The sequence below is a fragment of the Haliotis rufescens genome, unplaced genomic scaffold (genome assembly GCF_023055435.1).
Source record: "Haliotis rufescens isolate VD_foot unplaced genomic scaffold, xgHalRufe1.0.p SCAF_30, whole genome shotgun sequence".
NCBI lineage: Eukaryota > Metazoa > Mollusca > Gastropoda > Lepetellida > Haliotidae > Haliotis > Haliotis rufescens.
The window spans coordinates 1,655,264-1,682,265 of record NW_025964002.1 but is presented as its reverse complement, the minus strand read 5'-3'; the positions used below and the strand labels follow the sequence as shown (position 1 = coordinate 1,682,265).

General features: G+C 43.3%; 3 protein-coding genes across 7 annotated transcripts in view; 2 read left to right on the top strand and 1 right to left on the bottom strand.

Moving 5' to 3' along the window:
• The window catches only part of LOC124152228 (low-density lipoprotein receptor-related protein 12-like), a 35,747-nt gene extending 28,740 nt beyond the window's left edge, over positions 1-7,007 (top strand). For both annotated transcript variants that reach the window (XM_048380403.1, XM_048380402.1), the window contains one exon: positions 450-7,007. In XM_048380403.1, the coding sequence (XP_048236360.1) occupies positions 450-1,372 (923 nt within the window). In that variant the 3' untranslated portion in view covers positions 1,373-7,007. The remainder of the gene's footprint in view (positions 1-449) is intronic.
• LOC125371726 lies at positions 3,253-7,007 on the top strand. The gene is made up of 2 exons (XM_048380404.1): positions 3,253-4,368; positions 4,404-7,007. Exons 1-2 carry the CDS (start codon positions 3,253-3,255, stop codon positions 4,440-4,442), a joined length of 1,155 nt encoding a protein of 384 aa, XP_048236361.1. The 3' UTR covers positions 4,443-7,007.
• Positions 7,008-12,101: 5,094 nt separating this feature from the next.
• LOC124152226 (pyruvate dehydrogenase phosphatase regulatory subunit, mitochondrial-like) overlaps positions 12,102-27,002 on the bottom strand; it is a 68,688-nt gene continuing 53,787 nt past the window's right edge. For all 4 annotated transcript variants that reach the window (XM_048380399.1, XM_048380398.1, XM_048380400.1 and 1 more), the window contains exons 12-18: positions 22,620-22,778; positions 21,985-22,130; positions 21,336-21,484; positions 19,371-19,578; positions 17,585-17,674; positions 16,666-16,845; positions 12,102-16,281 (exon numbers count right to left, since the gene is read on the bottom strand). In XM_048380399.1, coding sequence (XP_048236356.1) covers positions 15,883-16,281; positions 16,666-16,845; positions 17,585-17,674; positions 19,371-19,578; positions 21,336-21,484; positions 21,985-22,130; positions 22,620-22,778 — 1,331 coding nt within the window. In that variant the 3' untranslated portion in view covers positions 12,102-15,882. The remainder of the gene's footprint in view (positions 16,282-16,665; positions 16,846-17,584; positions 17,675-19,370; positions 19,579-21,335; positions 21,485-21,984; positions 22,131-22,619; positions 22,779-27,002) is intronic.

The window sequence follows — 27,002 nt, the reverse complement described above, 5'->3', positions numbered from 1 at the left end:
GACCACAACTATTGTACAAACTCCGAGACCTCATGTTAGGATTTTGTTTTAATTGATTTTTTATCATATATTAAATTTCATGTGCAGTTATTGTGGGCAAAATATACTTTTAGTGTATTATTGATAATTGCAATATTTTTTCGATGTTTTGGAGAAAAATTATAATGGGTAGATAAAGTGTGGTGAATGTGGTAAAGTTTGAAGGAAAACTCCCCATGGGGAGTCTGGGTATAGGTCCCCAGCAACCCATGATTGTCGTAAGAGGTCATCAAATGGTTCGTGAGGTCAGCCTTGGTGACTTGGCTGCTCACAATTTCGATCACTGGATTGTCTGATCCAGACTTGATTATTTACAGGCCGCCATCAAACAGCTGGAATATTGCAAGTATGTGGCGTTAAACAAGAAACAAACTTGAAGGGATACTTTACAGCATGTTGTTTGTTTCCAGTCTTCACCCGCCGTGTGATTGTGGCCGCCGTGACCGGTTCCCTGATCTGCTCCCTGCTGCTGGTCATCGCTCTCGGCTGTATATGTAAGGTGTATGCGTTACGGATGAACGAACAGTACGGCCCACGACACGAGAGTCCCCTCAGCCGGCTACAAGCCGAGTTTCTACGGCGACGTGCCCCACCTCCCCCTTACCACGAGGCCATGTTGACGTCGAGGCCGTATGAAGAAGCTCGTCAGGAATACTTAAGTCAGTCACGTGACCAGCATAGACGAAGGTCCAGAGATAGGCGGAGAAATCAGCAATTGCCGCCGACACCTGAAGAGCCGTCGTCACATCAGATCGTGAATGAGACAGCAGATGACCATCAGCTAGCAGGAGAAAATGATGTTCAACTGATATCTCTGAACTCTACACATTTACAAAATGCTAATATGGATACATCTTCCACTGTGGAACTCATTCCTCCTTCCACATCCAGTGATTCGGAGGACAGTCAGGCTGGGACATACAACAACGGGAATGTCGCCGATGATGATGACAACGACTCCGTTCTGCTTGACATCACGGACGGAGTTGGCTTAACAGCGTCCTGGCGATCGCTGTCTCAACGGAGCAGCGATGAGGAACAGTCGCCAGAACACGCCCCCTCGGATCCCGGTTGTGATAGCGGTGACTCGGCCAGTGCAAGCCTTTCTGTGGATAACATGACACTAACGCTACACGAGTCTCTTGACAAGGAGAACGGCGTGGAGGTGAGCGAGTCCGACCCTGTGTTGCCGGGGATGGATATCACGGAGAAGGAGCCGGGGGACAACCACCCAACGCGGCCATCTGTAGAGGAACCCCAGAACTCCGTCTCCACGCCCGTGCCTCGCGATCAGAACACTGACCCTGAACCACCTCTTATCAAACACCAGTGAAGTCTACATTAGACTGATAGTCACAGATCACAAATTACTTAATATATTTCATTCATGATTATGCTGACTGTTTTGATATGAACGCATACATTATGAAATCCCGAGGGTATAACCATCCTTCTGTATACATAGACTTCATGGATAGCCTGAGTTTGTCCTGTCATTTAATCAGATTTATCAAGTATGTATCTGCTCTTTACTTAAGCCATTGCCATGTTGCATCAGTTTCAGTTGCGTCTGGACCAGCTGTGTTGAGTTTGTAGCGGACACTGTCATTCATGTGCCTTCCTCCAGGACCTATGCATTCCGTCACATGTAGTCCGGTCCAGAAACATATCACGTGTCACTTTCTCTTGGAGGGTGATAGCACCTGTAGTTGAGCTGGCGATGTGACCAGGGTTTGCCACATCTTGTTCCCCCCCCCCCTACAGAGACTTGGCTGATGGCCAGTGTGGACTCAGTCTCAGTCCCATCAGATCTCAGTGCTCGCTACCACCACACAATGATCTGAGGTCATCCCACCACACCACACGTCAGAATGACCTTTCTTCGACTTCGAGCGACCAATGAAATTACTAACAAGAAGTCGACATTAGCCCATTATGAATTACCTTTCTCGTGAGCTTTACAACACTAGTTGCAAAATGTCGACTTTCACTCCAGACTAGATTTGAAAAATACCGATTCAAAATTTGAAAACGGAACAAAAGAAAATTCTTGACTGTCCAATTGAAGGCAGAGATTGTATGACAGTATTTTCCACTGGCTATGTTAAGTATCTTCCGTTTACAATGTTTTTCCATTGAAGCGGCGGTGATTTTACAGAATCAGTCGTACAGCTAGTAACTGTCGTTGGAATACCCTGTGTTAAACTTTCCAAGGTTGCATTATTACAAAATATATTCTGAATGAAGCTCTGATTGGTCGGATGCAAGGTCGTTCCGACATCACCCATAATTGGATGTCATCCGATCTCTGTTTAGCGATTTTACTGAGTCTGGTGTTGTAGGGTGGTCAGGCTGTGTCATCTTGACCTGATGACATGGATCGATGCTCATGCTTTCACTCACTGGTTTCCTGGTGTTGTGATGTAGCTGGGATATCACCTGTGTCAACAACAGCAGCAGCATATCTGAGTCACTCCCCAAGTAGATATGTTGGGTTCAACGCCAGTCATGGAATTGTTGTTGTTACAGTTCGGCAAGGAGCACTAAGTCTCTCTCTCCTTATGTTGTTAGTGCTATGTGTATTATTTGTAATGCTTAACATTCTGACATTCTATGTTCTACATTCGGAGGGGGATTAGTGGCCCAGGCATCTGGGGGCTGCCATTCGCTGTGCAGACCAGACTCTGGCATGACTTATTCCTTATTGATGTTCATTGATGTTTGTAACATTGAAATATAGCCTGGTTTTACCTAGAAGTTACCAAAGGCACAGGTTCATGCCATAGACACCTTCTGTGGACTAACACAAAGCATGGTGTCTGCAGGAGATGTGTCTCCATCCCAGACATGGTGTCTAGTGTAGATGTGTCTCCATCTCAGACATGGTGTCTGCAGGAGACGTGTCTCCATCTCAGACATGGTGTCTGCAGGAGATGTGTCTCCATCTCAGACATGGTGTCTGCAGGAGATGTGTCTCTATCTCAGACATTGTGTCTGCAGGAGACGTGTCTCCATCTGAGACAGGGTGTCTGCAGGACATGTGTCTCAATCTCAGACATGGTGTCTGCAGGAGACGTGTCTCCATCTCAGACATGGTTTCTGCAGGAGACGTGTCTCCATCTCAGACATCGTGTCTGCAGGAGATGTGTCTCCATCTGAGACATTGTGTCTGCAGGAGATGTGTCTCTATCTCAGACATGGTGTCTGCAGGAGATGTTGTCTCCATCTCAGACATGGTGTCTGCAGGAGATGTGTCTCCATCTCAGACATGGTGTCTGCAGGAGACGTGTCTCCATCTCAGACATGGTGTCTGCAGGAGATGTGTCTCCATCTCAGACATGGTGTCTGCAGGAGATGTGTCTCCATCTCAGACATGGTGTCTGCAGGAGATGTGTCGCCATCTCAGTCATGTGGTCTGCAGGAGATGTGTCGCCATCTCAGTCATGTGGTCTGCAGGAGACGTGTCTCTATCTCAGTCATGGTGTCTGCAGGAGATGTGTCTCCATCTCAGACATGGTGTCTGCAGGAGATGTGTCTCCATCTCAGACATGGTGTCTGCAGGAGACGTGGATGTGTCTCTATCTCAGTCATGGTGTCTGCAGGAGATGTGTCTCCATCTCAGACATGGTGTCTGCAGGAGACGTGGATGTGTCTCTATCTCAGTCATGGTGTCTGCAGGAGATGTGTCTCCATCTCAGACATGGTGTCTGCAGGAGATGTGTCGCCATCTCAGTCATGTGGTCTGCAGGAGATGTGTCGCCATCTCAGTCATGTGGTCTGCAGGAGACGTGTCTCTATCTCAGTCATGGTGTCTGCAGGAGATGTGTCTCCATCTCAGACATGGTGTCTGCAGGAGATGTGTCTCCATCTCAGACATGGTGTCTGCAGGAGACGTGGATGTGTCTCTATCTCAGTCATGGTGTCTGCAGGAGATGTGTCTCCATCTCAGACATGGTGTCTGCAGGAGACGTGGATGTGTCTCTATCTCAGTCATGGTGTCTGCAGGAGATGTGTCATCATCTCAGACATGGTGTCTGCAGGAGACGTGGATGTGTCTCTATCTCAGTCATGGTGTCTGCAGGAGATGTGTCTCCATCTCAGACATGGTGTCTGCAGGAGATGTGTCTCCATCTCAGACATGGTGTCTGCAGGAGATGTGTCGACTTCTCAGACATGGTGTCTGCAGGAGATGTGTCTCCATCTCAGACATGGTGTCTGCAGGAGATGTGTCTCCATCTCAGACATGGTGTCTGCAGGAGATGTGTCGACTTCTCAGACATGGTGTCTGCAGGAGATGTGTCTCCATCTCAGACATGGTGTCTGCAGGAGATGTGTCTCCATCTCAGACATGGTTTCTGCAGGAGACGTGGATGTGTCTCGACTTCTCAGACATGGTGTACTGAGAAGTTGACCCACATAGAAATAAGGTTCCATGATAAAACATTAGGATTCAGCATTTGAGACGTGATGCCTCCATGTTGACGCTTTGTTTTGGCATGATGGAACATGCTTGTCTCCGTAAGACAATATGGAATGTTGGAGATATGTCAAAGAAACCAACAACGCCATCAACAGTCGGAATCGACTTGTAATATGCAGGTTTAGATTTCGTCATTCATGTATCATTCATTAACATTGCTAAAGTTTTTAATCGATCATTGAAACAACCAAACTCAATATTGAAGTTTGATAAAAAGAAATGCAATGATTTTAATGTTTACCACAAGTTTTATTTATATTAAAAAATAAATATTTCATAAAATTACATTCATTTTTGTTTCTGACTATTGATGTTCAACAAGATTTATTCTGTGCGATAGGACGACCAATGATCTGAAGTGATGTTATTTAATTTCATTGATTTTCTTGATAATACAAATGTTAGACAAATTTAGATGGGGGTAAACTATCTCAATCTGCCCTGCTATAATAATTGTTTGTTGGAAGTAACGACAGATTCCTCTTCACAGATTAAAGAAACATTGTGCCAAAATGTATATTACAACCGAGACAATGATCTGTCACAGCAAATCAGGCCTAACTTGGTGTGGTTTCAGATTCCCCGTCTCTCCGAGTTTCATGTGCCTATGTAACTGATATTTGGGGAGCACTTGAAGGATACTTGTCTCAACATATTTTCAGCTGGTTTTGAAGAAATTGTTACCATTTTACAAAACACATGGCCTACCTAGAAACCGAAATGTTTAGATTTGTGAAATCGGAACCACATCCTTGTTGGCCTCATGTATGTGTTTTTGTATATGTTTTGTATATAGTGTTGACTGTGCCCATTGACTAACGTTATTTATGTGGAAGTATATTCTGCATGTTCGGGGTTCAGATTTCTTACTACTTAACCTTGAACTACTTGTATCAAACTCTGGTTTGCAAGATTGTCTTTTTATATTTGTGTATGCCTCATGTGCTTTTAATACGTAATATTAATGTTGTTTTGTTGTACATACCTGTAGTTGTTGCCTTGTCCTGCGTCGTTGTTGGTCACTACGCCAGGAGGGGTACAGGGGACATTAGGATGCTGGCAGGGTCAGTTTTAGGTTATTTCCTAAAAAAACCTCCTCTTATACAAACATTTTAAACCAAACAGATAAATGTTGAAAAAATGCTTAGCTTCAATCAATTTCTTAACATTGGTCGACTCTAGATGTGTCCATGAACCAGGTGTTGGATTAGCCACAGTAAATATCATCACATTGTTGAACAGGAAAACGGAGACCTATGAGTGAAGGAGGGGACTGACTGATGTGAATAAGTCGCAGGGTGGCTCCAATATGCCGATGCAATGTGAAACGTTCCCTCCCCAACAGACGAGAAATATCAATTCTGCCACACACAATATAGTTAAAAATTAAGGGGGACTTAGGTCCTTGAGGTTTTCTCAAGTGGTGTCTGAATAGTGCCCAGAGATTGGATATTATCATGGAGAGAAGAGGTCGGGTAGCCAAGTGGTTAAAGCGTTCGCTTGTCACGCCAAAGACCCGGGTTCAATTCCCTACATGGGGACAATGTGTGAAGCCCATTTCTGGTGTCCCCCGCATTGATATTGCTGGAATAGTACTAAGAGTGGTGTAAAACGATACTCACTCACTCAGGAGAGAAAAGGTTATCCCCTAAAGCATGACAACATTAGGGGGGTCGACATAAGACTAGCTGACTCTATCATGGTCAGTTATGAAGAAACTAGACAGCAAGTGTTTTCTATTAATTGAATAATGTTTATGATTAATGTAATATAGGTTTAAAACTGACTGAGCTAACTTGATGTCAACATTCATTTAAGACTGATTTAAATTACTTGATGTCAACATACGTTGAAGACTGACTTAAATTACTTGATGTCAACATACGTTGAAGACTGACTTAAATTACTTGATGTCAACATACGTTGAAGACTGACTTACGTTACTTGATGTCAACATACGTTTAAGACTGACTTAAGTTACTTGATATCAACTTACGTTGAAGACTGACTTAAGTTACTTGATGTCAACATACGTTGAAGACTGACTTAAGTTACTTGATGTCAACATACGTTGAAGACTGACTTGATGTCAATGATGTCATGGAAGTGCTGTCAGCAACTTGTATACCACCATATGCCATGTATGCCGCATCCTAGCTGTCATGGAAGTGCTGTCAGCAACTTGTATACCACCATATGCCATGTATGCCGCATCCTAGCTGTCATGGAAGTGCTGTCAGCAACTTGTATACCACCATATGCCATGTATGCCGCATCCTAGCTGTCATGGAAGTGCTGTCAGCAACTTGTATACCACCATATGCCATGTATGCCGCATCCTAGCTGTCATGGAAGTGCTGTCAGCAACTTGTATACCACCATATGCCATGTATGCCGCATCCTAGCTGTCATGGAAGTGCTGTCAGCAACTTGTATACCACCATATGCCATGTATGCCGCATCCTAGCTGTCATGGAAGTGCTGTCAGTATGCCATGTATGCCACATCCTAGCTGTCATGGAAGTGCTGTCAGCAACTTGTATACCACCATATGCCATGTATGCCACATCCTAGCTGTCATGGAAGTGCTGTCAGCAACTTGTATACCACCATATGCCATGTATGCCGCATCCTAGCTGTCATGGAAGTGCTGTCAGCAACTTGTATACCACCATATGCCATGTATGCCGCATCCTAGCTGTCATGGAAGTGCTGTCAGCAACTTGTATACCACCATATGCCATGTATGCCGCATCCTAGCTGTCATGGAAGTGCTGTCAGCAACTTGTATACCACCATATGCCATGTATGCCGCATCCTAGCTGTCATGGAAGTGCTGTCAGCAACTTGTATACCACCATATGCCATGTATGCCGCATCCTAGCTGTCATGGAAGTGCTGTCAGCAACTTGTATACCACCATATGCCATGTATGCCGCATCCTAGCTGTCATGGAAGTGCTGTCAGCAACTTGTATACCACCATATGCCATGTATGCCGCATCCTAGCTGTCATGGAAGTGCTGTCAGCAACTTGTATACCACCATATGCCATGTATGCCGCATCCTAGCTGTCATGGAAGTGCTGTCAGCAACTTGTATACCACCATAGGTCATGTATGATGCATCCTAGCTGTCATGGAAGTGCTGTCAGCAACTTGTATACCACCATATGCCATGTATGCCGCATCCTAGCTGTCATGGAAGTGCTGTCAGCAACTTGCAGATACCCTGTGAGTTTCTACCTCACGTTTTCATACACCAAGAAATGTTGGACGGACATGATGCCCTGAAATTAGACCCCATGACTGCAGAAAATTTGGTGGTTAGTCCCTTAGAAAGGGAAGTCTTACAACAGACAGGCCTCATCAGCTCTCTGTAGAGATGTTCTTGTTTAAGGTGTATGAATTAAGTCTGCTCTGGTCTTGTCTTAATGTCCAAGCTCTTCACAGCAACAGCCCCTTCTCGGAGCTCTCCATATTATCGCTGCCACCAGTCACAGCTCTCCACAGTGCCAGCTGTCTATAACCATGCATGGAGCTTAACTCACAAACACCTGACCGTTATGTTTACAAACAAGTGATGACATTAGTGATGGCAAATCTCTTACATAGGAAAATGATTTTCTTTGTTTATCAATTTGTATTTCTATTTCATTTCAACTATGATGCAATTTGTATAGTACGAATGTAAGGGGGAAGTTGGGTGCTGTTTCTTTAGTCTGCAATCTCAAACCAATCAGATTAAACAAACGCACATAAATTCATCTTGGAAATAAGTCAGTCGTTAACTTTTTCAGATTTTACTATATAATCACTTTCTCAAATATATACCAGTACACAAAAATATAGATGTCACTACGTTTGGTGTTTCATGATTCTTGTTATGGCCGCTTGCAAACTGGTGGTAGTGATAAAATAGGGAGTGTGACGAAGTGTCGTGTCATTGCAAGGGAGAAGATTTGATGATGTTCTCAAGGGAGACGATTTGATGATGTTTGGGGTTGGATAAAGAATGCACATTTTACCTATATACACCACTTATGTACAAAGATCATTTATCATCTTGTTGAGTTAGATGTCGTGGATGAAGGCGAGGAACCACTGCTTCTCTGTAGTCTTGTACCTTGCACTGCTCTTGTGACTTCAACTTTTGAAGGACCATGTTATTGTTGATGCTGTTCCTTGAACATGAACATGTTCCTGGTCATGTTGTGTACAAGTGCTAGATGAACACTGTGAATCAGATGAATGTGATATAGAATAATGTGACCTGTAAGAAAGGAGAACAGAAAAATTGTCAACATGATCATGATTTATTAAAGATTTTATTTTGAATGCCACTTGAATTTGGTTGTGATTTTTTAAGTTACGTGTCAGACCCACTAGGCTTCATTGTTTATATCAATGACTCAGGCCACACTATATCGCTGACCTTGACAATGCAAGGTGTTCTGTCCATCGTCCATCCATCCGTCAGTCCATCTCTTCGTCCTTTATCATTCGTCTATTAGCACTCTTCTTGACGCATCTGAAACTATCAATATGCCTCTCTCTGCGATGTAGAACTCTTCAGTTTGAAAAATTCAAAATGGCCTCCACAGCAACTTAGTTTAGTAAAGAATACAGAATTCAGGATGACTTCACCAACCGATCGCCTATGTGGTCTAGTCGATAGAGCATCTCCTTAGGTCACGGATGGTCAGTGGTTCGATCCCCGTCCACATCATACCCAAAGACGGTGCTTGTTACCCCGCACTTGTTCGGAGATGCACCAAGCAAGGAATACATGACCTAGTCAGGGCTCTAGTTGAACAGGGTCCTATTCAACTTCTTTCAACTGACTTGTGTGAAAGGTCAAGGTCAGCAGAATTCAAGGACAAGAAACAGTACTTAATGTATAATGGAGATTTAAGATACAGTGGCAGACAGCCAACTCATGTACTTATATTCCTGTATAGCAACACAAGATATGATTAATTCAGCTTCTGTTTTTTGTATACACATGGTTTGAGGCTACTTGTCTCAGTGTCATTTGAAGAATATGACTCACTGAGCCAGTGGGAGCGGTGTGGAGTTGAAAATTGTTCCTGATCTGAAGGTATGGGTGAGTGAGGTTTGACGCCGCTATTTGCAATATTCCAGGAATATCACCAGAAATGGGCTTCACACATTGTATGCCAATTGGTGAATTGAACACAGGCCTCTGGCGTGACGATGGAATGCTTTGACCAACCGGTTACCCCACTGCCCATATAACATGCACTTAAACCAGACAATCACTATGCTTCAGTAATTGGCAGCAGATCCATCACCTATATTCAATGAGGATGGAGCATCTCGCGTCCAACACAGCCAGGAAACTGCTGTAGCCGGTGTCGTGATGCGCAAGGATGTACATGAGGGTGGGCATCAGACGACGTTCACCACGTTACGATGTTACACCCGTCATATCAGATCTGACTTGAATGCTGTGTACTACCTAGAGAAATATAATGGTGAGGTGAAATTATAATTCCAAGATTATTGCACTTATATAGCGACGTGCTGCACCTGTGTGTGTGTATGTGTGGCTGCTTGTACTAGTCCGGACTGATGCTGATTTATAGTGCTAGCACACTGAGATACCATGCCGCATTTTAACATGAATACCCCACCTAGACACATTGTAGCGAACACGAGCTGACATGTCCTTGTTTTAGCCTCTTAATGCCGAGCGCCAGTCAGGGTAACAACAAGTACTATCGTTTAACTTCTTGTGGTATGGCACGGTGGGGGATCAAACCCCAGACCTTCTGCTCTCCAGGTGGATGCTCTACCCCTAGACCACGGGGCAGTCAGAAACATAATGATTATCTACCCCTGTGTATACGCCATCTATGCAACACCATGTCATGTGATATCAGCAACATATTACCATAGACGACTATCAACTTCAGGATCAAGCCTCCACATACATCTAACTCATCCTTCACACGCCACCACAGTACGACCCTGATATTGTAATGATGCACACAGACAGATTCACTGATTCCAGACTTACTATTGTAGAAGCTGAAGAGAGAGGTTGTATTTAAGGCCCCTGGAATATATAAAAGTTATAACATGCTTTGTGCATATGTATAATTATTTATAGTGTAGACAGAACATCCTGTGAGACTCTCCAGCTAGACTATATAATCATCACCTCCACTGATATATTCCATATGAATGCTATTTTTTCAATGCCATGGATTTTTTTGTTTTATACTCTAGACTTTGAATCAGACTAAACAAAAGAAATTACTTTGCTTGTCGCGTATTTGTTGATCGCCACCATTTCTTGCATACTGTTTTTCTGGAAAAGGTCTGGTTGGACAGATAAAGCCGAGGTTATTCCGCTGCATTTGCCCGACTTTCCCACAGCGGTTGTGCACGTATTCCGCTGCATTTGCCCGACTTTCCCACAGCGGTTGTGCACGTATTCCGCTGCATTTGCCCGACTTTCCCACAGCGGTTGTGCACGTATTCCGCTGCATTTGCCCGACTTTCCCACAGCGGTTGTGCACATATTCCGCTGCATTTGCCCGACTTTCCCACAGCGGTTGTGCACGTATTCCGCTGCATTTGCCCGACTTTCCCACAGCGGTTGTGCACGTATTCCGCTGCATTTGCCCGACTTTCCCACAGCGGTTGTGCACGTATTCCGCTGCATTTGCCCGACTTTCCCACAGCGGTTGTGCACGTATTCCGCTTATGACCGCTGTCAAATCAAATTTATTTTCGTTCATATAATAAATGCATTCGGTTCCAATACAGAAGCTATGCTGTCAATACGCCTTCATTTTAAGCCCATTCAACGTTTATTCAAATAGATAGGAGAGACTGTATTCGAGTTCTTGGTCTGTGATATCAATCTGAGCACATACAGGGTTGATTGAAGGCTTAAATAGTTTGCATCAATTTTGTACAGGCCCAACTTCTGGCATCTTCCCGAGGCAAGAGAGTAAACTGACTATAAAAGTCCAGTTTCAACCCTTGCTGAACTACGCTTGAATTTCTGGGCTAGATCACAGCGCCACCAGTGGCTATTACGAGTTATGTCCCTTCTATGTCCCTCCTATTGACCAATCAGATTCCACCTCTCATATCACATGCATTTGCTTCAAACAAAATGCTTGCACCCAGTCAAGACGATCTGAGCGATTATCAAAATCTATAGTGTGATAAAACGATTCTTACTTTGTGAAGTGCATCATATCATGTGAGCACAAGTTGGTACCGGTACTGTAGTACATATGCTTTGCAAATCCTGCAATTGACCAAAATCAGCACGGCAGTTTCAAACCCGGATGTCGATTTCGTTACATGATTTTGATTGGACTATGCTCGTTAGTCCAGACAAAATATAACTCCATAATCCCAGCTTAGTTCGGCATGGGTGGAAACTGGACTTTTATAGTCGGTTAACTCCCTTGCCTGTGGAAGATGAACTTCTGGATGACAAGGCATGCTGTGTTAGAACACCTGAAGTATTGCTGGCTGGGCATCGCTGCAATCGCAATCAGTTTACTCCTGTCTGTGGCAACAATGGCAACAACTTTGTTCATGTATTTATTTTATTCATCATATTGCAAACAATAAAAACATGTCACACATCTCAAATAAAGACTCAGACATTATCCACACATACAAAATTTGCACCATCATCGATGATATCAAAAGAAGTGTTTGCAACTATGGATCTGCATATGACCATCTATACGTGCACCATCGTAAGTACCTGAATGCTGTGTACTATATATAAACATGACACACCACTTCCACCAATCAGATGCTTGGGGACATGCTTGGGGAGTACATGGGGAAAATGTCATCTCTCCCATGAGGCACTCACTCTGCACCAATGCATCTGTGTGTCTTCAACCCAGAGCCCCAGGTAAGTTTTGAGCAATTGAGTTTTTACTCCAAGGTTTCTATTGTCATTGGGTTATTACATTTATCATAAGGTAACCAATATTTCTTCACTCATCTATTCATCACTCTATTGGGTTTTTTCCCAAATGAGTGAACATTTTATGATTTACAAAAAAGAAAATAATGTTTTAGATGTATATATCAGTTCTAAATATATAGGATTGACTCGGAAAGTAAATTAGCTTGTAATTGTGTTTCGGGAATTAGCTTCTTTGTACACATGCTGAAAAAGTTTCATTGGGTATTTACGCATGCTGTTTTTATCCTTTGAGTTTTTTATTTATTGCATGCATTTCTGTACACAAATTAATTGAAAGTAATTGGGGTTTTAACATTTCGGGGGTATTTTACGCAAATACGCTGCTTATCATGCTTATCTGTAGCTGTGTTCAACACATCGTGTCGACCAGTGTCGAGTAGTGGTGTGGGAAATATCTCAGCAACATGACACACAGGTTAAAATAATAACAGATACAAGCAAATAATACTCATATGTTTGTGAACACCACTTCAACATAATAACGTTGCAAATTAAAAAGTGACTACATATATCACAATGCCAATAAAACATTTAGCTGAACAAACTGACAGAAACATCTGCCCTGCAATCACAGACCACACAAACTAATCACTTGTTGAACAGAATCTAACTGAAATTCATCTTCATATGTTGTAGTGGAAATGAGTTCATAAAGCACAAGTGACCTCATTTACCTCCAGAATACCCCCAGGGGTTTAAAACGAGTGCCTACTGACGTCCTACAGTATAACACCAGTCTAACATCCAGCTATATCCTGACCATCCATTACTAAACACAGGATAAAATACTAAAATAACTCATAAATGCAGCAATAATAATTTAACTTTCATATATATTTCCAGGGAACATGTATAACAAACAAAATAATTGTTAACAATCTCATGAACAAACAATTATATTGTTACAGTTTTAACAGTTTAGTGACATGTTCTAATGTGACAGGTCACTCACACTGGCGGCCAGGAAGGTACTTCGTACTTCTTACTCACCGAGATAAGGAAATAAAACCAAACAACACATAAATATGAGAATCTGATATGGATGTACTGGGTAACAGCCACACAACATCAGCAACCGAGGAGCAACATTCAGTCAGGGACACACTTTGTTCATACGGCACCATCACTTCACAGAAACACAAACAGCTGCCAACCTACAGTGCAGAATCTTAAATATCAGTGATGGCAGAAACGGTTTCGTACATTGACCTCTGCCAGTCTGCTGTACATGTGATTAAGACGTCACGTTCGATCGCTATTCTATATCAGTATTACCTGACAACTTTCTTTATCCAGTGATCAACAAGTAAACTCATAGAGTCACAGAATAGCCAATGGAGAAATACCTGGTGCTGAGGTAACATTAACTGATAGGACAATCAAGGTGCTGAGGTAACATTAACCGATAGGACAATCAATCCCACTACAGATCAAATTTGTAATTCTCTGAAGTATATCACCAACAGATTTGTAAATCTGTAAATCTGTAGCGTTCAGAGGCAGTTGGCAGCATGTACAACCCAGCAAACACAACAACAAACAGACAGCAAGTCTCCGTATGGACACACACCAAGTACTTCCCAGTGTCCGGCCCAGGTTATCTACAGTACTACATGATTTAGGCACCGACCATCTGATAGCTATTCTTCAGGATGCAGAAAAAATATATTATCCGCCACAAAAAAAACATTATTGCAAGATTTAATATCTGGTTTTGCAGCTGGAGGTGAAACAATATCTAGTCTCCATACACATCCTAGTCCCCTGAATATCACATGGTCGGTCCTTAACTACGAGGGATTTCATGTTGTCATGGGGACAACAGCCCACTCTAAAACAGGCATACACAATGAAATTGATATCAGTATACTAGGGCTGGGACGGGTAACTCGGGTACTTGGGTCGGGTGGGTCCTGAGGAGGACCCGGGTACCCACAGGACTACCCGGACCCGTGGTTAGTCACCTGATATATTGTTTAATGACCACACAAGTCGCTAATGTTCGCATTTCTTTCCGACGATGCACACATTCCTTTTGACTTGTACATGTTTGAGTAAAGATAAAGCTTCAGTCAACTCAGTCAGTAAACGCATGATCTGATTGTTTGATAAGGGACACCAGATATGGGTCACACATTGTACCCATGTCGGGAATCGAACCCTGGCATTACACGTGACAAGCGAACACTTAAACCATTTGGCTACCCCACCAAGAATGAAGTAATACAGAAACAGTATGACTCGTACATATAAAACACTGAATAGATGTACAATTATTTGTGGGTTCGACACTTAAGCTTTTTTTAGTGTAGAAACATGAGATGTTAGGACACAACCTAGAGTACATACTTATACCACTATTTATGTTCATCAGGTCGATGTGAGAGCATCCATCAAACGTAGGAAAACACCGATCATCCACAGCACTGACTGACTTCAACATACTGGTAAAATACTGGTGTCCGGTCGGCAGCAGTCACACTGTATACAATCTCACAAACATCCACAGTCTGTGTCCTCGGCATCTAGCACAAAGCTGGAATCTAGTTCAACTTCTGGGCCCACTAGCACAAAGCGATCTTAGCGCTTAGATGATCGTAACTCCCATACATAACATAGGCTTACAGTAGTTGTAGCGCTAAGATCGCTTTGTGCAAGTGGGCCCAGGTCTAGTAATCTCTTTGGTTGGTGCACTGAAAGTCTCTGACAGACAAGCGGCGCTAACTGACCTGAAAGTATTTTGGCACAGACTGCATTCATTGCAAATTGAAATGAAAACTGGGGTTTTATCATAAACTAACACACGTTATAATCACATGAAGAAATTGGTGCTCTTTGACTTCTTTTGAGTAGTATATCTACCGCACGGTCAGTCTGTAATATACAGAACCTAGTTACCATGGTTACCCTGCAAAATATTCATACCAGCAGTACATTGTAGCAGTCAAGAGATCTGTCAGTGTAAGGAAATACCTTATGAATAAAAATGTCTCTGATCACAAATTCGTGGATAAGGGATGTAATTACATCCTTGCTTCAAGAAAAGAAAAGTGCTGTCTATACAATGATCCTACAGAACTGCAGAAGTCTTGAGCAGGTTGACATATTTCCCCAGGTATGTGCCATAACCATCATGGTTCAAACACAATGTGTTCATGCAAGAACTAACATGGAGAAGTAAACGAGGAGAAACACACTATAATCAAACCTTGGGATGCCAATAGCAATGAGATCGTGTGTCTGCTTATCTGGTACACAGCAGACTGTCAATGTACAGAGATTGCCATTGTTTGGAGAGAGTTGAGTTTGTGGTGCCCCTGAGAGTGGACTTTGAGAGTGGACTCTGAGAGTGGACCGTGAGGTAGTTGGTCACACCGGTACTGGAATGAAGGATGGTTCCACTGTGGACATGGCCAACTTCGGGGTGTAGATACCAGCCTTGGCTGAGTACCGCTTCCCACCAATGTCAATCTGATAGTGTGCGTCTTTCTCCATCACAAACTTGTTCATGTTCTTCTTCAGTATTGGACTGCCGTCCTCGTCAAAGTCACTGACGTATCCCAGACACACCATCCGGTCAAGCGTGAAGCCGTAGCCGCAGGTGGTAGTGAGCCCCGCGAACACCCCGTTCCGGTACACCGGCTCGCCACCCCACGGCCACAGGTCGCGGTTCACGTCAAAGTCCTCCAGTAGGAACTGTACAAACTTCTTTGTGATGCCGTTCTCCTTCTGTTCCCTGAGGGCTTCTCGGCCAATGAAGTCACCTTTCTGTCAACAGAAACAGACATTATTCAATTTCCTAACCCAGGAATAACACGACACAATGTGTGTCGAGTAATTAAAGTAGCCATAACGACCCTGTAATTACAGAAAGGATCAAATCAGAGTCGAGTACACTACTTTGTCATTACTTTACAGGACCCTCCTATTTCCTGTAAGAACCCTTGAAATTAATTATTTGGAGTCCCCTCAACCTCTAGTTTTGTAGGTCAAGGTAAAACCCAGCTAACCCTACAAACTCTGACAAACGTCTAAGACCTGCATCACTTCGGGCTTTCCTCCCACATTAGGCTACCACGCCGTGATATAACTGGAATACTGTTAAAAGCGGTGTTACACCCAACTCACTCACTCACTCACTCACTCCCTCACCTCCAGGTTTACACGGAACTCCCGGCCACACTCCATGGGGGTTGTCTGGGCATTAATGTCCAAGCCCCAGTACGCAAAAAACTTCTCCATGCGCAAGTGTCGCATGGCGTAGTACCCAGCATTCCTCACTCCGTAATCAATCCCAGCCTGCATCAGCGTGTCGTAAGTGTGGATGGCATACTGGAAAATAGTTTTGAAAGCAGGATAACGCCAGCAAGCGGGATCAAAATCTTAGGATTAATCTATTGCAGCCTGCACAAGTTGGCCGACTGGTACTGAGCTGCATGTGGCTACGGGGTATACAAATAAGCATTGATTTTGAAGGCTTTACAGGGGGGTCTCCTTATGTGATGACTTTGGCAGCTACAACAAACACTTGGCTTTCCGGGGAAAGGTTGTATTCTCTCATTACATGTCAATACACTCAGTCAAGTGTAGTCGGCAGCCATGTGGTCTGCTAGCGCACAACACACACTTCCGGCGCTGTTACATGTGCGCACTCATTTATATAGAGACATCGTATGGATAAAGCGAGTGACTGGTTATCTGATACTAAAACGCTACACCTTATAAGAGGGGTTGCTTTATAGACAGTGATATATGGTATGTTAAGGCAACACTTAATCTACTGTTAATGTTGTTCTGGCTAACCAATTGACTAGGTGGAAATAAAAACAAATTTACATCCATCAGAGAAGGAATTGTTCCAGCAGGTGTTTAATTAATTAAAATGCTTTTGATAAATTACTTTCATAAAATTTGTATGTTTTGTTTGTGATTTTTTTCATTTTTTCTAATACATCAAATCTCACAAAAACAAAATTATTCATGTTATTTTATGATTGTTTTTTGCTCTGTTGGATGGAATCCTTAAACTGGAAAAATGACAAAAGAGTTGCCATGGAGATACAAAGCTTACATCAGAGGGTATGTAGAGGATGAAGCCGTCCTCCCCAGAATGCGTGAGTCTCATGGCGATGATTCCACTGGCGTAGCCCACGTCGATAACCTGCCAACAACAACAGCAGCAGACTCACAACACCGCAGCTACATCAGACTCGTACAGTTTCTAAATATATCGGCTATAAAATGTTACTGTACAGTAAATGTGAGAAAGGTTTTGTTTGTTTGTTGTTTAAAGCCACACTCAGCAATATTCCAGCTATATGACAGCGGTCTGTAAATAATCAATGATAATCGAGTCTGGACCAGACAATCCAATGATTGACATCATGAGCATCGATCCACACAATTGAGATACGATGATATGTATCAACCAAGTCAGCGAGTCTGACCACCCGATCCCGTTAGTCGCTTCTTACGACAAGCATAGTCGCCTGTTAAAGCAAGCATGGGTTGCTGTAGACCTATTCTACCCCGCATCTTCTTGGGCAGTGAGAAAGGTACAAGTCAGCTAGATCAAAAAAGACTTTAGGATGACTGTTATTGAACAAACAACACAGTCATGTTCATGGCCAGGTTATTGCAAAACTGTTGAAATATGATACTGGATTGGCACACGGGTAGGCCCATCATGTATCATATCGTTAGGTTCAATTCGGGTAAATAAATCGGTGAACCTCGACCCCTCTACCATCTCGTTAGAAATTAAATAAACAAGAGAACAATGTCATCGATATCCCCTGCAGTGGCAAATACTTGTCAAACTCACCACTAGACCTATCTATGTACCATGTTTGCTGAAGAAATATTTTACGGTTTTTCAAGATCTGTTCAGGAAATGAGCTCTAACTCCATTTCCAGACTAAGTCAAAATTGTAGCAAAGGAAACTCAAAAAGTAAATTTAAAAAAACATCGTAAACTATCAAAAGGCACAAGCCCACCACTCAGCCTATCACTGCACCAAGTTTGGTGAAGGAATATTATACGATTTTCAAGATCTGCTCCTGAAACGAGCCCTACTGCTGTTTTTAAGTCTAAGTCCAAATTGTTGCCATGGTAATGTGAAAAAAATATTTGTGTTGAAAATCCCAAATCATCAAAGGCACAAGTTCACCACTAGACCTATCTATGTGCCAAGTCTGGTGAAGAAGATTGTTTCCAAGATCTGTTTCTGGAACATCTTGCACAGACGCACAGATGGACGCCTTCCATTTAATACCCCCGAAAAACGAGTTGCTGGGGATAAAACTACTCATTACCCATCTTCACTGTTTCTAAAGCGACAAGCCCTGATCTGGGATCCCTGTGGGGCATAATTTGGCCCTATTATCTCATTACATTCGCTGACGTCATATTGACGGAAATCTAACAGGAAAAGCTCATTACAATTTAGCTGTTACGAATGACATCATACCGATCATGTCAGCTAGGTCATACATCATACAAACATTGCACTAAACAGGTGTTACAATGCCTGGGGTTTCGTAGTTATGTCTCCATATCGAGAAGCAAACAATGCACCACGTTACATTAAAGACAGGAGTGATTTCACAAACTCACAACACTGTGAAGACCCAGAATAGAACTCGCCGACTTGGTTGATGCATGTCACCGTATCCAAATTGTGAACATTGATGCTCAGGATGTCAATCACTGGATTGTCAGATCCAGACTCGATTATTTACAGAACATTGTCATATAGCTGGAATATTGAGTGCGGCGTCAAACAACAACCAACCAACCAACCATTATAAATTCCCAACACTTTTGTGTTATTTTTAACTAATTATGAGGTACCTACTTTACTAGTCATTGCCTTGAACTCGTTCTTGTCAGTGGGCGTGTCGGACACGTCGGCCAGGAGATGCTGGGCATGTGGACCAATCATGTTGATCCCAGAGTACATGGACGTCACGTCCTCCACCTGCACAGAGCCATCTGGTGGCAGGTGGTGGCGTAACCATGCCAACGCTCGGGTCTGCTGGGTGGTTGGGCAGATCATGAAGAAACTGACAACAGCGAAGGAGGTATATTCAAAACTGACAACAGCGAAGGAGGTATATTCAAAACTGACAACAGCAATGGAGGTATATTCAAAACTGACAACAGTGAAGGAGGTATATTCAAAACTGACAACAGCAATGGAGGTATATTCAAAACTGACAACAGCAATGGAGGTATATTCAAAACTGACAACAGCAATGGAGGTATATTCAAAACTGATAACAGCAATGGAGGTATATTCAAAACTGACAACAGCCTTCGAGGTATATTCAAAACTGATGATAGCGAAGGAGGTATATTCAAAACTGACAACAGCAATTGAGGTATATTCAAAACTGACAACAGCAATGGAGGTATATTCAAAACTGACAACAGCAATGGAGGTATATTCAAAACTGATAACAGCAATGGAGGTATATTCAAAACTGATGATAGCGAAGGAGGTATATTCAAAACTGACAACAGCCTTCGAGGTATATTCAAAACTGATGATAGCGAAGGAGGTATATTCAAAACTGACAACAGCAATGGAGGTACATGTATATTCAAAACTGACAACAGCAATGGAGGTATATTCAAAACTGATAACAGCGAAGGAGGTATATTCAAAACTGACAACAGCAATGGAGGTACATGTATATTCAAAACTGACAACAGCAATGGAGGTATATTCAAAACTGATAACAGCGAAGGAGGTATATTCAAAACTGACAACAGCAATGGAGATATATTCAAAACTGATAACAGCGAAGGAGGTATATTCAAAACTGATAACAGCGAAGGAGGTATATTCAAAACTGACAACAGCAATGGAGGTATATTCGAAACTGACAACAGCGAAGGAGGTATATTCAAAACTGACAACAGCAATGGAGGTATATTCAAAACTGACAACAGCGAAGGAGGTATATTCAAAACTGACAACAGCGAAGGAGGTATATTCAAAACTGACAACAGCGAAGGAGGTATATTCAAAACTGACAACAGCGAAGGAAGAGACAACAAGTTACAACACAAGACCAGAATGAATACCGCCCAGAGCATCTTGTTTCTATACAACTACGACTGATCTTTCAGTGTAGATTTTAAGAAAGACAACCAGAAGTTTGATATTTGTAACAACTTAAATTTCAATCTGGAGAGAAAGAGAGAAACTGTAAAAATAAACCGTCATTATCTCACACTACGGGGCAGTGGTGACTTAGCATAACACCACTGCCACAGGGTAATTTGCATATCACGTGACCAGACTTTTCTCTTGGTTGTAAAAAAAAGAAGCATTTTTTTCAGAAATCATAATAGAACGAACTACTTCAAGTATTTGGGGTCGCTTCACATATTGTTTTGCATAATTATCTAGATATGCTACTACAACTGCGTCAGTGAGGTGCATGACAATACAAATTTACACCTCCAAGTTGTTGTATCGCTAGCTCTCCGTGGGCTTCGATGACAGCACGTGGAGCCGCACGACCAATGTAAACATAGGATAACTAAGCAAATGGAAATAGTTTTTCATGATTTAGGATATTTTCTCAAAGAGAGTTCTATGACATATATTTATCAAGATATGTAGACTTGTCAAATATGAAACAGAAGAAAAACATATGCAATATCTTGAATGGACTGTGTAAGATGTGACGAATCGTCACATGCTGCTGGCCTGTGGCAGAGGTACTATGCTGGTAGCATGGAACACTGAGTAGGAGTGTCATTGTATCTGAGATATTACTTGTTAATAAATACATTATCTTCCTCTGACCTGTTTTCCTCCATCCTTACAATACTGCAGTCATTCTCGAAGCCTCCCCTTTCATTCTGCATCCCAGTGTGGATGATGTTGCCGATGTTCTGGTCAATGTCGTTGGAGCAGAGATACTGCATGAAGTCCACTGCCTCTCTCCCTGCAGACTGGACACAGAACAACGATAGACATAGATGCATAACCCCAGTGGAATGCCAAACTACCGCTAGTCTCTTAGACCTGGATTCATTCTAAATCTTTGTCCTAATGTTTGCTTGTCTTAATGTTTGTTTGTTTGTTGTTTAATGCCGCACTCAGCAATATTCCATCTATATGACAGCGGTCTGTAAATAATCTAGTCTGGACCACACAATCCAGTGATTGACATCATGAGCATCGATCCACGCAATTAGGACACGATGACATGCATCAAGCAAGTCAGTGAGCCTGACAACAGCCTATTAGTCCCCTGTTACAACAAGCATAGTCGCCTTTTATGGCAAGCATGGGTTGCTGAAGACCTATTCTACCCCAGATCTTCATGTGTCCTTTGTCCTAATGAGTAGATGTAACCCCTCACATGGGATGTCCTGAGCTAGCCCTACTGGACCACACACAGATGCAAGGAGTACAAAGTGCAGAAACACATGTGCATGTTGTGAGCTACCTTGATGACAAACTTGGCGAATGATGACATGTCAATGAGGCAGACCCTCTCCTTGCACGCCCAGTACTCGTCCTGGACGCAGTCGAACCACGTCGGCTTCCCGAATGTTCCGCGGTGGCTGATGGTGTCGGAGTCAATGTCCTCATCTGATACACAAATATACATTCAAGCATCAGATGGTTTGATTGGTTTGATTTGTTGTTTAACGCCGCACTCAGCAATATTCCAGCTATATGGCGGCGGTCTGTAGATAATCGAGTCTGGACCAGACAATCCAGTGATTAATATCATGAGCATCGATCCACGCAATTGGGATCAATGACATGCATCAACCAAGTCAGCGAGCCTGACCACCCGATCCTGTTAGTCGCCTCTTACGACAAGCATGGGTTGCTGAAGACCTATTCTACCCCTGAATCTTCACGGGTCTCAAGCATCAGTAGACGCTTAGACCCAACATGGATGATAGTTTCTATTCTCCTTGATTATTGATTGGTTTTGTAAATCAACGACTAATCTTAAACTTCTAAGTGCTGGGGCAGCTCTGTTATTGTGGCCAATTGCATCTGCGACTGTTTCACCAAAGGGGGGTAGGCGGTATTATCTCCCTTGTGTCATGCTGTGGGTGTCACTACCTTGTCCCAGCCTGGCGAACCACACAGCTCTCTCGTAGGCCATGGTTTCCCCGAAGTACCCACCGGCCACCTCCAGCCGCGTGTGCAGAGGGGAGGTCCGCAGCCGCCGCCCGGTGATGTACTCGATCTGTCGGGGGTAGTTGAGGGAGTACTGGGCACCTGCAGACAGAGACAGTAACAACATGACCAGCATGAGCAGACAGGCCACACCCTCCCCAGCCACGCCCAACCCGGCCTTCATCTTAATGGCAGACAGGTCACATCCTCCTCAGCCACGCCCAAACAGGCCATCATCCTAATGGTGGACAGGCCACACCCTTCCCAGCCACGCCCAACCCGGCCTTCATCTTAATGGCAGACCGGCCACACCCTCCCCAGCCACACCCAACCCGGCCATCATCTTAATGGCAGACAGGCCACACCCTCCCCAGCCACACCCAACCAGGCCATCATCTTAATGGCAGACAGGCCACACCCTCCCCAACCCGGCCTTCATCTTAATGGCAGACAGGCCACACCCTCCCCAGCCACACCCAACCAGGCCATCATCTTAATGGCAGACAGGCCACACCCTCCCCAGCCACACCCAACCAGGCCATCATCTTAATGGCAGACAGGCCACACCCTCCCCAGCCACACCCAACCAGGCCATCTTTGTAATGGCAGACAGACCACACCCTCTCCAGCCACACCCAAACAGGCCATCATCTTAATGGCAGACAGGCCACACCCTTCCCAGCCACGCCCAACCCGGCCTTCATCTTAATGGCAGACAGGCCACACCCTCCCCAGCCACACCCAACCAGGCCATCTTTGTAATGGCAGACAGGCCACACCCTCCCCAGCCACACCCAAACAGGCCATCATCTTAATGGCAGACAGGCCACACCCTTCCCAGCCACACCCAACCAGGCCATCTTTGTAATGGCAGGCAGACAGACCACACCCTCTCCAGCCACACCCAAACAGGCCTTCATCTTAATGGCAGACAGGCCACACCCTCCCTAACCCGGCCTTCATCTTAATGGCAGACAGGCCACACCCTCCCCAGCCACACCCAACCAGGCCATCATCTTAATGGCGGACAGGCCACACCCTCCCCAGCCACGCCCAGCCACACCCAACCAGGCCATCATCTTAATGGCAGACAGGCCACACCCTCCCCAGCCACACCCAACCAGGCCATCATCTTAATGGCGGACAGGCCACACCCTCCCCAGCCACGCCCAGCCACACCCAACCCGGCCATCATCTTAATGGTGGACAGGCCACACCCTCCCCAGCCACACCCAACCCGGCCATCATCTTAATGGCAGACAGGCCACACCCATCCCACCTATCTTCATTGTTGTCTTGTGTAATCAGTGTAGGAATTAGTTCCCAAAGTTCACTGGCCAGGAACGCTTGATAACAAAAGATGTTGCAAGCCCTCATAATATTTTACTAGCCCAAAACACTTCCAATAAACTATGAACAAAATGACAACAGGCTTTGACATTAAATGACGCCTTAACTGACTTGATGATTCATAGAAACTGTAAATTTTACATTAAATTGTACATTTATATACTTATCCTGTCTCACACTATGCACTTATTCCTACTTCTTTCGATCCTTACATGGAAATGTGATTGAACAAAGTTTCACCCCTACTACCCCCGCGACATCATTCTCTCCCTCATCACCACCCTACTGGCCAGCTTAACGTTGGTTCACAGTGCTGATTAACATCTTCCCCCGAGGGATGATCTTCTCCTCCAGCCGCAAGCTCGTGTTCAAACACATTTCCTCATTAGGATCGAAAGAAGGAAGAAATGCATAGTGTGAGATAGGATAAGTTTACAAATGAACTATGTATTGACTAGAATTAGAAAATAGACAGTCAGGCCAGTTTCATAAAATGTTACTGGCCCAATATATAAGTTACTGGCATCTGGCTAGCAGGCTGGCAGCAATTTCAAACACTGTGTAATCATCCCTGAAAAAGCAATCATAGTTTACCATGGTAATTCAAATGCGCAGAGTACAGCACGTTTTCTCATTCAGTTTGTGTTAATGTTGTCAAGATTTATAAGTAGTTTGCCCAGGAAACAAACATCAGCATTAAAACTGTAAAAACTGGGAATTAGGAAACAAAAAGTGTGTAGTATGTAGATTATCATGATTATTGTGACAAAATATTAATGATGCAGATTTAGTCTCCTGAACACCAAGACCGAAGTAACCATGGTAACATGTCTGCTTGTAAATTAATGCTCAACTTGAACAGATCATTATTTTTATTATCTGCTGCCAACTTTCCAGATTTTTAAGGAAATTTCTCATTGAAAAAACCATGGAATTCAATCGACAAATGATATTAAAATATGATCCATGACAAGGTGTCCGCACATCGGCAGACATGGGTAGGTCCTGCAGTGATGTACAACATGCGCCAGGTAGGTGTGGTGAGTGGAAGCACTCTCCACCTGCGGGCTAGTCCACTCAACATAGGGACGAACGATTGTGAAGTTGATGATATAAGTGCTGATATTGCCAGACACCTGATACGTGGTTGTCATATTAAGCAAAGCATGCAAAACCCCTTCACCTTCATCCCGGGACTTGTACGTCTGGGAAGTGGATGCCATTACGAGTGAGTGAGTGAGTGAGTTTGGTTTTACGCCGCTTTTAGCAATATTCCAGCAATATCACGGCGGGGGACACCAGAAATGGGCTTCACACATTGTACCCATGTCAGCAATCGAACCCGGGTCTTCGGCGTGACAAGCGAACGCTTTTAACCACTAGGCTACCCGACCGCCCCGATGCCATTACGAAGCACAGGGGTCCATGCCGACCTCCCTGGCCAGGGATAGACTTCAATTGTTTGGTAGCATTCAGAAGAAGCTGAGGGTGCCGTTGTACAAAGAGATCTTAGCAGTAAGTGATCGTAACTTCCATACTTAACATAGACTTACGACAGTCATAGCACTAAGGACAATACAAATAACTGCCTGCATCATCATAAAGTCAGCAGCACGTTTGTTTTAATTTCTATTTTTTTTAAAATACAAATCGGGAAATATTCTGCTTAATATTGTGATTTGCCGATCAGTACGCACTAAGGACAATACAAATAACTGCCTGCATCATCATAAAGTCGGCAGCACGTTTTGTTTTAATTTCTATTTTTTTAAAAATACAAATTGGGAAATATTCTGCCAAATATTGTGATTTGCCGATCAGTACGTACATGATTAAAACAAAATTATTGTAAACAAAATTGATTGAAATTTTGGATAAAAGTAAAATAATGGATTACAAACATAAGTCGAGATACACAATGAACACAATGACTTGTTGACATGCTACTTCCAGTGTTACGTGCTCACAATAATGTCTCAACCTTGGGAATAAAAGTCCAAGCTCATTGTGTGTGTGTGTGTGTATTATGCACACACTGGTAGTCCAATACTTTATTTTACTCATCAAGGAATATATTTATGTAGGGAGGCCCTTTTCCAGGTTGACTGTACACCTTTTTATTTGATTACATACCAGTTTGAACAACAACAAAATAAAACACAAAAAAACACCTCTATAAATTCAAAAGCCATTGCCTGAGAACCAGTTGTTTTATGTTTTTAAGCCTAAGGTTGCTTTGTACAATGGCACCCTTGGTCTGCTTCCATGTGTGATCTTGGCAGCACAACTGTGGTAAGTGTAAGTATGGGAGAATCATCTCAGCACCAAGGCACTGGGCCATGAACGTATGTATCTGCTCTTTTGTTGCTGTAAAATATATAACTTCGTCTTGGATTTTGTGATGGACTTGTCAAACATCTGTAGATTTTTTGAATTTCAGAACTGTGGCATTCTGGCTTAAACAAGGAAATCTGGAGATGTTTTTCTTGGTTGATCGTAACTTACAATCACTTGGAAACCTAGGGGAGGTAACTCTTAAAAAGTGTGAGGCATAAGTTCCATCAGGGATAATCCTATACTGCAGTGAGACTGGAGTCATTTGTCTCAAAGTAATTGGAGCAGCATGAGTGGCTTGTTTCTACAGATGAATATGACAGCCTCATCACTACAACTCCTTTGTTAAACTAAATCTTGGTATGCAATGAGTGAGTGAGTGAGTGAGTGAGTGAGTGAGTTGAATTAAGCCACTATGAACAGGAGTCCTGTTATATCACGGTGTGTCAGCTTGATGTGGGAGGGAAACTATGCCATGAGTGTTGTGACTAAGACCTTGTGAGGTAATTGTTAGGCAGTTAGATGTTATAATGTCAGTCAGATAGAATTACCGATTTGGTTCATTGGGGCATGTTTAGTTTTACCCTTTGTTAGCTCAGTAAGTTGTGATATCATCTTGGCCAATATATAGAATAACAGTGA